The sequence below is a fragment of the Aethalodelphis obliquidens genome, unplaced genomic scaffold (genome assembly GCF_003676395.1).
Source record: "Aethalodelphis obliquidens isolate GAN/ISIS:26980383/991018 unplaced genomic scaffold, ASM367639v1 scaffold7, whole genome shotgun sequence".
NCBI classification, from domain to species: domain Eukaryota; kingdom Metazoa; phylum Chordata; class Mammalia; order Artiodactyla; family Delphinidae; genus Aethalodelphis; species Aethalodelphis obliquidens.
This window is the reverse complement of record NW_020837951.1, coordinates 26,995,079-27,007,703: the sequence shown is the minus strand read 5'-3', so window position 1 is coordinate 27,007,703 and position 12,625 is coordinate 26,995,079. Positions and strand designations below refer to the sequence as shown.

The 12,625-nt window shown below is 36.9% G+C and overlaps 1 protein-coding gene across 1 annotated transcript in view; it reads left to right on the top strand.

Annotated features, from left to right (window-relative positions):
* TMEM38B (transmembrane protein 38B) overlaps positions 1-12,625 on the top strand; it is a 69,813-nt gene that overhangs the window by 18,856 nt on the left and 38,332 nt on the right. Inside the window, exon 2 of the mRNA XM_027105305.1 lies at positions 2,012-2,168. Within this exon, the coding sequence (XP_026961106.1) occupies positions 2,012-2,168 (157 nt within the window). The remainder of the gene's footprint in view (positions 1-2,011; positions 2,169-12,625) is intronic.

Here is a 12,625-nt window from a genome sequence, read left to right as displayed (position 1 = left end):
TTATAGTTTGCTTCTATTTCTCTGGCTGGGTTAAAAAAAAATTTTTTTTTGTACTTTTTCCTTTAATAATTTCACTTACAGAAGAGTTGCCAGAGTAGGTCAAGGAACTTCTATATACTTTACTCAGAATCACCAACTACTGACATTTTGCCCCATTTATTTTATTTTTTTCCCAGCTTTATTGACATATAGTTGACAAAATTATATATATTTAAAGTGTGCAATGTGATGATTTGATATACAAATACATTGTGATTACCACAATCAAGTTAATTAGCACATTCATCACCTCACAGTTACCTTTTGTGTGTGTGTGCACGTGTGTGTGTGTATGTGTGGTGACAACACTTAAAAATCTACTCTCAGCAAATTTTAAGTATATAAGATATTATTATACAGTATTATTATTTTTTTGTTTGTTTGTTTTTGGGTTTTTTTTGCGGTACACGGGCCTCTCACCGTTGTGGCCTCTCCCGTTGCGGAGCACAGGCTCCGGACGCGCAGGCTCAGCGGCCATGGCTCACGGGCCCAGCCGCTCCGCGGCATGTGGGATCCTCCCGGACCGGGGCACGAACCCGTGTCCCCTGCATCGGCAGGCGGACTCTTAACCACTGCGCCACCAGGGAAGCCCTATACAGTATTATTAACTGCAGTCATTATGCTGTACATCAGATCCCAAGAACTTATTCATCTTATAACTAGAAGTTTGTACTTTACCACTTCTCTGGATGTTTTTGTTTGTGCATAGTATTTTTTCAGAACCACTTGAGTGTGAATTGGAGACATTTTGCCCAGTTACTTCTGATTACTTAAGTGTGTTAATTTTAAGAACCACATTATAGTTATCAAAATCAGGAAGTTTAACAGTGATACAATACTGTAATCAAAGCCACAATCCATATTTAGATTTCATCAGTTGTCCAAAAAGGTCTCTTATAGATGTTCTTTCTCACTTGGGGATATGATCTAGGAAATGCGTTGCATTTAGTTGTCTCTTTAATGTCATTTAATCTGGAACTTTCCATCAGCCTTTTTTGTGTGTGTTCCTTGACCTTGACATTGTTAAAATATAGGCTAGGTGTTTGTTGTTGTTGTTGTTGTTTTATGCCGTACGCGGGCCACTCACTGTTGTGCCCTCTCCCATTGCGGAGCACAGGCTCCGGACACGCAGGCTCAGCGGCCATGACTCATGGGCCCAGCCCCTCCGCGGCATGTAGGATCTTCCTGGACCGGGGCACTAACCCGTGTCCCCGGCATCGGCAGGTGGACTCTCAACCACTGCGCCACCAGGGAAGCCCTGTTGTTGTTTTTTTTTCAGAATAATGCTCAATTTGAGTGTGTATAATTAAATTAGTTCAGGTTATACATTTTTGGTAGAAATACTATGGAAGTGATGATGTGGTCTTAGTGCATAATATCAGGAATCACCTGATATTGTTAGTTTACAGTGATGTCTGCAAGGTTTGTCCACTGTAAAGTTATTACTTCCCTCTGTAATTAATAAATAATTTGTTAGGAGACATTTGAGATGATGTAAATACCTGTTCCTCATCAGCCTTTCACCTCTGGGTTTATTTTGTTATTCTATTTCAAGCCTGTCATATTGAAATTTTAGTTTATTTATTTCAGGCTTTATTTTCTTACGTACTTAAGATTATAAATTTTTCTTAATGTATCACTTTGACATATTAACCGGCATACTTACAGTAGGGTTGGGAATGAAAGGAGACAGTGGTTGGGGAGATTGTGTTTAATAATGTACTACTAGGAAACTGGCAATAAGATCCTGAACAGAGTATTTTAAAGTTGCCCAAGTCGCCCATGTCTTAACAAAATATTTCCAGTGTTGATTTAAAGAACAAAAGATATGTTTTATGATGATCATGATTGTCACACTTATGAGTATGTTCTAGAAAATTATGAAATTAAGAAGTGTGTTTCGTGCCACTGGTACCTCAGGACTTGTTTAATATACAGTATCTCAGATGGCATATTTACTTTATCATTTCAGGAGCAGTGGTGGTGGCATGGAAGAATCCTCTGTCAAGCTGGTTTACTGCTATGCTCCACTGCTTTGGTGGAGGAATTTTATCTTGTGTACTCCTTGGGGAGCCTCCATTGAGGTTTCTTGCAAACAGCACTAATATATTACTGGCATCTTCAATCTGGTAAGCTGCCATTGTGGTGAACTATGAGACATTTAAAAAAATCTGTAAATTGTTAGTAAATGGAATTTTTTTCTTTAAAAAATATTTTATATTCTTAAAAGTTAATGCATGTGCAAAGGAAGGAACCCAAATAATGCCAAAGGTTTTAAGTGCAAAGTATGTCTCTTTCTCACCCTTCTCCCTTATCCTCTCCCAGAGGTAGGTATTGTTGTCTTATGTTTCTTTAGTGGAATCATTTCAAATATGAAAGGGCATCAAATATTTGACCCCCAACAGTTGATCTTGTGAACCTAACCTATACACACAGTTATACAACATGATAATCAAGAATGTGACCAACTACACAAAAAGTCCAAGTGATCATGATATTTATGGTAATTGTTTTTGGTAATTGTCATACTCTTTGTTCGATTTTTCAGAGCCTTATGAAATTTAACATTAATTTTATTTTGAATTTAGTTTTGAAGTGAAAAAAAAATGTTAGTAGGAATTGCTTTGGATTCTTGCAAATTCAGCTTCAGTTATCTTTAAGAGGAATGATACATCAAGTTAAAGAAAAAAAGTGTAATACAAATCAGAGAGCTTTGTTATACCTAAAGCAAAAACCGTGCTTTTGATTAGAAACCATAGCAACGAAATACGTAACATTAGGAGCACTTGAAGTTAATTTTTATTGTGATGATTTTAAATGAATATGTAACCAGTCATAAAAGGGAATATTATAAATAGTGGTAGCAATGGGACACATAGTGGGAACTAGTGGCAGTAGAAACTATTAAGAGTAGAACAATAAATTTGATAGCTAATATTTATTGAGTTATTACCATATGTCAGCTAAATTCTTTATATTCGTTGTCATGTTTAATCACCAGAGTCCAATGAAGTAGCTATTATTATTTCCATTTGAAAAATGAGAAATCTGAGGCATAGAGGAACTTTGCTGAAATTTTCGTATTTAGTAAGTGATTGAGCTAGGATCCAAAACCAGGAAGTTTGACTTTGGAGCCTTGCCACTTAACAGCCACTGTCTCTCATTGATTTGTTTAACCATCCCTTAAAGTATATTCTTCCAGTTGCTATGTGTTTTAAAACACTTTCTCAAGGACTTTTATTTCTATAGCAATATTTTAAAAGGATATTAACATTTTGGAGAATTCTTTTTATGTGTGTAGATTCTTAAACTATATGAAAAGTAGGATATCCAGAATCTGACACTTTTCATCACTTCCACTTCTGCTCCTGTATACTAATTACCACTATTGCTTGGACAGTTGCAGTAGCTTCCTAAGTGTTCTAGCTGCTTCTTTCATTATCCCCCTGAGTCTTTTCTTCACATAGTAGATAAAGTGATTATTTTAAAATGTTGGAACATATTACTCCTATGCTCAATAGTTTCTTATCTTACTACGAGTAAAATTCAAAATTCTTAACGTAGCCTATAAGACCCTATAAAACCTTCCCCTTCCACTCTCTTTGTTGTAATGTCTTTCTCCTGTACGCCTGCTCAGTCTGTGCTAGCCACGTTGGCTTTGCCATTTCTTGAACACAAAGATGTTCTTCTGCCTCAGCGCCTTTGTGCTTGCTCTCTTTTCTCTGTGATGTTCTTTTCCCAGAAGGCTCATATTTTCTTTTCTTGGAGAGATCTTCTCTGAAAAAAACACCTCCTCTCCCATGACTATCACATCATACTTCTTTTTTTTCCTCTAGATTTATTACTGTATGATGTGTTGTCTGTTTATTTCTCCTCACGTTGGTTTGTCTCACTCCACTAGAATAACAGCCTATCAGAGAAGGGACTTTGTTTTGTTAACTGTGTGCCAAGTATTGTTCTAAGTTCAGTAAGTACATCGCTAAAGGAACGGACAGCTTGTGTTCTGTTATATGGGAGTTCTATAATTAGTAGCAGGAAATTACAGATCTTGGTTAGTGATACACTAAATGAAATAAAAGTGCTTGTCTGTAAATATATACTTCCTTGGCTGAAACAAAAAGATATGTTAGAAATGGAAAATAAGAAATGCATTTTTATGTAGTGAATTAGTAGTATAGTATTTAATTATTTGTTAACTTGAGATCTTTTATTATGCCCATTTTACATAAGAGGAAATTGAGGCCTGAAGAGTTGGTAAATGACAGGGTCTGGATTTCAACTTAGCATGATCTTAACCAAGAAGAGTTTTCATTATGAACAATATGTGTTTTTTAAAAGTTTTAATTAATATTGAGTAGGTACAAAGGAACATTTATAAAAATATGCAGAGTATAAAGAATTATGATATAATAAAAACTTGTATATCCATCATTTAGATTAAGAAAAGAATTGCCACTTACAAAAATATTTTATTAAAAGATGATGACCTGCTTTCTGAGATTTCCTGGGTCTTTTCCCCTTCCCCAGTTTGGTCTGGACCTTCCCCTTCTTTTGTTCTATCCTGCTCAGTTTTGATTCTACATCAGCAGTTTCTTCTTATTATTGGACTTGTTCTAGAAGGGAGCCTGGGTGGATCAGTTTTCAGAGTTCACAGGGACTACATTGGTCCAACCCCTTCAGATGTTATCATGGACCCTTTGTCTCACCTGGTATTGGAAATGTAAGAATCCTTCCAGTTTCAGCTGTTGTTGTTGTTTTCCAGATTGGCCTGCTGTGCCTTCTAGTGAATTCCCATTAGCTATTTTGAAGCTGTTTTGTTCTTAGGTCCATTAGTTGCCACCTTGCTGCTTTCTTCTTCCTGCCAAGCAGTTTAGTTCTATGTATGCTGGTGATTTGCCTTTACCCATTTGCATTTTGGGATTTAAAGGCATACCTTGTCACATAGTTTTGTTGTAAGTGCTATGGATGGGATTTTGGCTTTGCTATCTAGTTGCCCTGTTTTTATGAGGGGATTTGAAGAGATCAAAATCTAGGCAACTACTGCTGCCACCATCTTCCCAGAACAGTTGCCGTTAGTTTTGATGTCCCCATGTGACCCTCCACCCTCAGCCCGATCCCATCTTCTCTCTTCCTTACTCATAGGTAACAATTACCCTTAATTTTGTACCTTTCATTCCTTTAGTTTTCTATGCAGTTCTGACATATATTTTTCTAAATAATATAGTTTTTGAAAATTTTATAAATGGAATCATATGTATGTATTTTTCAGTGACTTGCTTTTTTTTGTTCAGCCTCTGTTCCTGAGATTCAGTCTATTGTGTATGCTTGTAATTTATTACTTTTCACTTCTGTATAGCTTATCAGAATGAATTGTCATCGTATATTCATCCATTTCTCTGTTGACATAGAGTTGTTTCTAGTATTTTTTCTGTTACAGTATTGCTAAGAACATGATGTACATGGGTAAGATTTTCTCTTGATATAGCTTAAGAGTAGATTTACTGAGTTATAGGGAAAGTGATTTATTTTATTTTATTTTATTTTTTATTTTTTTTTGCGGTACGCGGGCCTCTCACTGCTGTGGCCTCTCCCGTTGCAGAGCACAGGCTCCAGATGCGCAGGCTCAGCGGCCATGGCTCATGGGCCCAGCCGCTCCGCGGCATGTGGGATCTTCCCGGACCGGGGCACGAACCCGTGTCCCCTGCATCGGCAGGCGGACTCTCAACCACTGTGCAACCAGGGAAGCCCCAGGGAAAGTGATTTTTAAGCTCTACTAGATAATGAGAAATCATTTCCCAAAATGGTTGTAATAATTTACATCTCCACTGTATTGCACTTAATCTAAGAACTGGACTTTACCAATAACTTATATATATACTTATATTTCTCTCCCAAATCCCATCTCTCTGCACTTTTTCCACAGTTAACCTCTGCCCTGTGTTTATCTTTGTGTTTGTATTTTTTAAAAAGGTGTATATTTTATATATGAATATATAAACAATAGATTTTTTTAGTTTTATTTGTTTTTGGCCCTATTTTAAAATGGGGTATTATGCTCTGTATAGTTCTCTAGGACTTTTTTTCATTCAACATTATGTTACTAAGATTCATCTGTGTTTTGCTAGTAGCTATAGTACATTCATTCCTTCTCACTGTTGTAGAATCTATTAATATTAATAACTGTATTTTATTTATTCTTCTGATGAGCATTTTTATTGATTCTAGTTGTTGGGCATTACAAAACAACAAGAGCAGCCACTGATGTAGTACAGACACTTTTCTAAGTGCTTTACATTTATTATCTCATTTAACCTCACAAGAAACTGGTGAGGTAGGCTCTCTATTATTTTCATTTAATAAATGAGGCATCTGAGGCAAGAAGGGTTAAATAACTTGCCCAAGGAATCACAGGTATCTAGTAGCTGGAGCCAGCATTCAAACCTAGACTACCTAGTGCTTTAGTCTGCACTTATACAGTGTATTGTTTTGGACTTGGGAAATACTGGCATTGTCTTTGTGCTCACAGACCCTTAAATATAAAAAATGATGCTTGCTTAAAGGCATAGTATATTTTACTGTTTTCTTTTTCAAGGTTTTAATGTTGAGAACAAATGTGTAATCTTTGCTTCATTTGATTTTAATTTGGGAAATTAAAATGATGTTTGTAATGTACTTTAAACTCTAGCAAGCTAAAGTAAGGGAGTATGTGAATGTACTTATTGGCAAGGTCATCTTTAGTACAGTAGTTCATAGTGCTCACATTTGGAGATTAGCACCATCTACTGGCAAAGGGAAACAATAACTTGGTATGTCCTAGTATGTTTAATAGTTTGGAAGACAGTGTACCCTTTCATAGGATTTTTTTTTTGAAAACTGTTTCTGGGGGGGAATAAATATTTTATAATTTCTCTGTGTATTGATTTTTATGCCCCATTTTGTTTTCCTTTAACTTCCAAGTATCAGTTATATATTGCACATTTGCATAACTGAGACTGCATTTTTATGAGGAAGAGTACAACAAAAGGTATAGTTTTATAGGTCTGTCATTCTGTAATAGTCTTTTTCAAAGCATATACATAAAATTATTAATTTGTTAGAGTAGTAAGAGCAAGAGCAAAGCTCTTGTATTGGACTAATATGAACTGTATTTAACTTACTGTTCTGTTTTGGCCGAGTTAAGTCATACTGTTTTGGTAGTCAGAGGAGGAAAATTAAGGAAGGGTGAAAACAGTTCTCAGAGACTAACCGTGGGAAGCTCAGCTCTTGGTATTAACCTAAATTCTAATTTCGTCTTTCCTACTTAAACTGGGTTAGCTTTCATTTGTCAGTGAACTCGCATCCTGCTTGTATCCTGTTTTATTTTATTTTTAACATCTTTATTGGAGTATAATTGATTTACAATGTTGTGTTAGTTGCTGCTGTATGACAAAGTGAATCAGCTGTACGTATACATATATCCCCATATCTCCTCACTCTTGCATCTTCCTCCCACCCTCCCTATCGGACCCATCTAGGTGGTCACAAAGCACCAAGCTGATCTCCCTGTGCTATGCGGCTGCTTCCCACAGGCTATCTCTTTTACATTTGGTAGTGCATATATGTCAGTGCTACTCTTTCACTTCGTCCCAGCTTACCCTAACCACTCGCCATGTCCTCAAGTCCATTCTCTATGTCTGCGTCTTTATTCTTGTCCTGCCCCCAGGTTCTTCAGAACCATTTTTTTTTAGATTCCATATATATGTGTAAGCATATGGTATTTGTTTTTCTCTTTCTGACTTACTTCACTCTGTATGACAGACTCTAGGTCCATCCACCTCACTACAAATACCTCAATTTCGCTTCTTTCTATGGCTGAGTAATATTCTATTTATATATTGCCACATCTTCTTTATCCATTTATCTGTTGATGGGCACGTAGATTGCTTCCATGTCCTGGCTGTTGTAAAAAGTGCTGCAGTGAACGTTGTGGTACGTGTCTCTTTTTGAATTATGGTTTTCTCAAGGTATATGCCCAGTAGTAGGATTGCTGGGTTGTATGGTATTTCTATTTTTAGTTTCTTAAGGAACCTGCATACTGTTCTCCATAGTGGCTGTATCAATTTACATTCCCACCAACAGTGCAAGAGGGTTCCCTTTTCTCCACACCCTCTCCAGCATTTATTGTTTGTAGATTTTTTGATGATGGCCATTCTGACAGGTGTGAGGTGATACCTCATTGTAGTTGTTTTTTTGTTTTTGTTTTTTAAAAATTAATTTTATTTATTTATTTTTGCTGTGTTGGGTCTTCGTTTCTGTGCGAGGGCTTTCTCCAGTTGTGGCAAGTGGGGGCCGCTCTTCATTGCGGTGCGCGGGCCTCTCACTATCGTGGCCTCTCTTGTTGCGGAGCACAGGCTCCAGACGCGCAGGCTCAGTAGTTGTGACTCACGGGCCTAGTTGCTCCGTGACATGTGGGATCCTCCCAGACCAGGGCTCGAACCCATGTCCCCTGCATTAGCAGGCAGATTCTCAACTACTGCGCCACCAGGGAAGCCCCTCATTGTAGTTTTGATTTGCATTTCTCTAATGATTAGTGATGTTGAGCATCATTTCATGTGTTTGTTGGCAATCTGTATATCATCTTTGGAGAAATGTCTATTTAGGTCTTCTGCCCATTTTTGGGTTGGGTTGCTTGTTGTTTTTTTCTTTAAACTTTATTTTTATTTATTATTATTTTTTTTTTGTGGTACGCGGCCCTCTCACTGCTGTGGCCTCTCCCGTTGCAGAGCACAGGCTCCGGACGCGCAGGCTCAGCGGCCATGGCTCATGGGCCCAACCGCTCTGCGGCATGTGAGATCTTCCTGGACCGGGGCACGAACCCATGTCCCCTGCATCGACAGGCGGACTCTCAACCACTGCGCCACCGGGGAAGCCCCAGGTTGCTTGTTTTTTTTGATATTGAGCTGCATGAGCTGCTTGTAAATTTTGGAGATTAATCCTTTGTCAGTTGCTTCGTTTGCAAATATTTTTTCCCATTCTGAGGGTTGTCTTTTCATCTTGTTTATGTTTTCCTTTTCTGTGCAAAAGCTTTTAAGTTTCATTAGGTCCCATTTGTTTATTTTTGTTTTTATTTCCATTTTTCTAGGAGGTGGGCCAAAAAAGGATCTTGCTGTGATTTATGTCATAGAGTGTTCTGCCTATGTTTTCCTCTCAGAGTTTTTTAGTGTCTGGCCTTACATTTAGGTCTTGAATCCATTTTGAGTTTATTTTTGTGTATGGTGTTAGGGAGTGTTCTAATTTCATTCTCTTACATATAGCTGTCCAGTTTTCCCAGCACCGCTTATTGAAGAGATTGTCTTTTCTCCACTGTATATTCTTGCCTCCTGTATCAAAGATAAGGTAACCATATGTGCATGGGTTTATCTCTGGGCTTTCTGTCCTGTTCCATTGATCTATATTTTTGTTTTTATGCCAGTACCATTACTGAAGGTAACTGTAGGTTTGTAGTATACTCTGAAGTCAGGGAGCCTGATTCCTCCAGCTCCGTTTTTCTTTCTCAACACTGCTTTGGCTATTCAGGGTCTTTTGTGTTTCCATACAAATTGTGAAGTTTTTTGTTATAGTTCTGTAAAAAATGCCATTAGTAGTTTGATAGGGATTGCATTGAATCTGTAGATTTCTTTGGGTAGTAGAGTCATTTTCACAATGTTGATTCTTCCATTCCAAGAATGTCTCTCCATCTGTTTCTTTCATCAGTGTCTTATAGTTTTCTATATACAGGTTTTTTTGTCTCCTTAGGTAGGTTTATTCCTAGGTATTTTGTTCTTTTTATTGCAGCAGTAAATGGGAGTGTTTCCTTAATTTCAATTTCAGATTTTTTGTCATTAGTGTATAGGAATGCAAGAGATTTCTGTGCATTAATTTTGTATCCTGCTACTTTACGAACTTCATTGGTTAGCTCTAGTGGTTTTCTGGTGGTATCATTATGATTCTGTATGTATAGTATCATGTCATCTGCAAACAGTGACAGTTTTACTTCTTCTTTTCCAATTTGGATTCCTTTTATTTCTTTTTCTTCTCTGATTGCTGTGGCTAAAACTTCCAAAACTATGTTGAATAATAGTGGTGAGAGTGGGCAACGTTGTCTTGTTCCTGGTCTTAGTGGAAATGGTTTTAGTTTTTCACCATTGAGATCCATGTTGGCTGTGGATTTGTCATATATGGTCTTTATTATGTTGAGGTAAGTTCCCTCTATGCCTACCTTCTGGAGGGTTTTTATCATAAATGGGTGTTGAATTTTGTTGAAAGCTTTTTCTGCATCTGTTGAGATGATCATATGGTTTTTCTCCTGCAGTTTGTTAATATGGTGTATCATGTTGATTGATTTGCATATATTGAAGAATCCTTGCATTCCTGGGATAAACCCCACTTGATCATGGTGTATGATCCTTTTACTGTGCTGTTGGATTCTGATTGCTAGTTTTTTGTTGAGGATTTTTGCATCTATGTTCATCAGTGATATTGGCCTGTAGTTTTCTTCCTTTGTGACATCTTTGGTTTTGGTATCAGGTGATGGTGGCCTTGTAGAATGAGTTGGGGAGTGTTCCTCCATCTGCAATATTTTGGAAGAGTTTGAGCAGGATAGGTGTTAGCTCTTCTCTCAATGTTTGATAGAATTTGCATGTGAAGCCATCTGGTCCTGGGCTTTTGTTTGTTGGACGATTTTTAATCACAGTTTCAATTTCAGTGCTTGTGACTGGTCTCTTTATATTTTCTATTTCTTCCTGGTTCAGTCTCGGAAGGTTGTGCTTTTCCAAGAGTTTGTCCATTTCTTCCAGGTTGTCCATTTTATTGACATACAGTTGCTTGTAGTAACCTCTCATGGTCCTTTGTATTTCTGCAGTGTCAGTTGTTACTTCTCCTTTTTCATGTGTAATTTTGTTGATTTGAGTCTTTTCCCTTTTTTCTTGAAGAGTCTGGCTAATAGTTTATCAATTTTATCTTCTCAAAGAACCAGCTTTCAGTTTTACTGATCTTTGCTCTTATGTCCTTCATTTCTTTTTTATTTATTTCTGATCTCATTTTTATGATTTCTTTCCTTCTGCTAACTTTGTTTTTTTGGTTTTTTTGTTCTTCTTGCTCTAATTGCTTTAGGTGTAAGGTTAGGTTGTTTATTTAAGATGTTTCTTGCTTCTTGAGGTAGGATTGTATTGCTCTAAGCTCCCTCTTAGAACTGCTTTTGCTGCATCCCATAGGTTTTGGGTTGTTGTGTTTTCACTGTCATTTGTTTTTAGGTTTTTTTTGATTTCCTCTGATTTCTTCAGTGATCTCTTGGTTATTTAGTAGTGTATTGTTTAGCTTCCATGTGTTTTTATTTTTTTACAGGATTTTTCCTGTAATTGATATCTAGTCTCATAGCGTTGTGGTCAGAAAAGATACTTAATATGATTTCAGTTTTCATAAGTTTACCAAGGCTTAATTTGTGACCCAAGATATGATCTATCCTGGAGAATGTTCCATGAGCACTTGAGAAGAAAGCGTATTCTGTTGTTTTTGGATGGAATGTCCTTTAAATATCAATTAAGTCCATCTTGTTTAATGTGTCATTTAAAGCTTGCATTTCCTTATTTATTTTCATTTTGGATGATCTGTCCATTGGTGAAAGTGGGGTGTTAAAGTCCCCTACTATTATTGTGCTACTGTCGATTTCCCCTTTTGTGGCTGTTAGCATTTCCCTTATGTATTGAGGTGCTCCTGTTCTGGGTTCATACACATTTACAATTGTTATATCTTCTTCTTGGATTGATCCCTTGATCGTTATGTAGTGTCCTTCTTTGTCTGTTTTAATAGTCTTTATTTTAAAGTCTATTTTATCTGATATGAATATCGTTATTCCAGCTTTCTTTTGATTTCCATTTGCATGGAATATCTTTTTCCATCCCCTCACTTTCAGTCTGTATGTGTCCCTAGGTCTGAAGTGGGTCTTTTGTAGACAGCATATATATGCGTCTTGTTTTAGTATCCATTCAGCCAGTCTGTGTCTTGTTTGGAGCATTTAATCCATGTACATTTAAGGTAATTATCTATGTGTTCCTATTACCATTTTCTTAAATGTTTTGGGTTTGGTATTATAGGTCTTTTCCGTCTCTTGTGTTTTCTGCCTAGAGAAGTTCCTTTAGCATTTGCTGTAAAACTGGTTTGGTGGTACTTAATTCTGTTAGCGTTTGCTTGTCTGTAAAGTTTTTAACTTCTCCATTGAATCTGAATGAGATTCTTGCCTGGTAGAGTAATCTGGGTTTTAGGTTTTTCCCTTTCATCACTTTAAATATGTCCTGCCACTCCCTTCTGGCTTGCAGAGTTTCTGCTGAAAGATCAGCTGTTAACCTTATGGGGATTCCCTTGTATGGTTTTTGTTGCTTTTCTCTTGCTGCTTTTAATATTTTTTCTTTGTATTTAATTTTTGATAGTTTGATTAATATGTGTTTTGGCGTCTTTCTCCTTGGATTTATCCTTTCTGCGCTTCCTGGACTTGATTGACTATTTCCTTTCCTATATTAGGGAAGTTTTCAACTATAATCTCTTGAAATATTTTCTCAGACCCTTTCTTTTT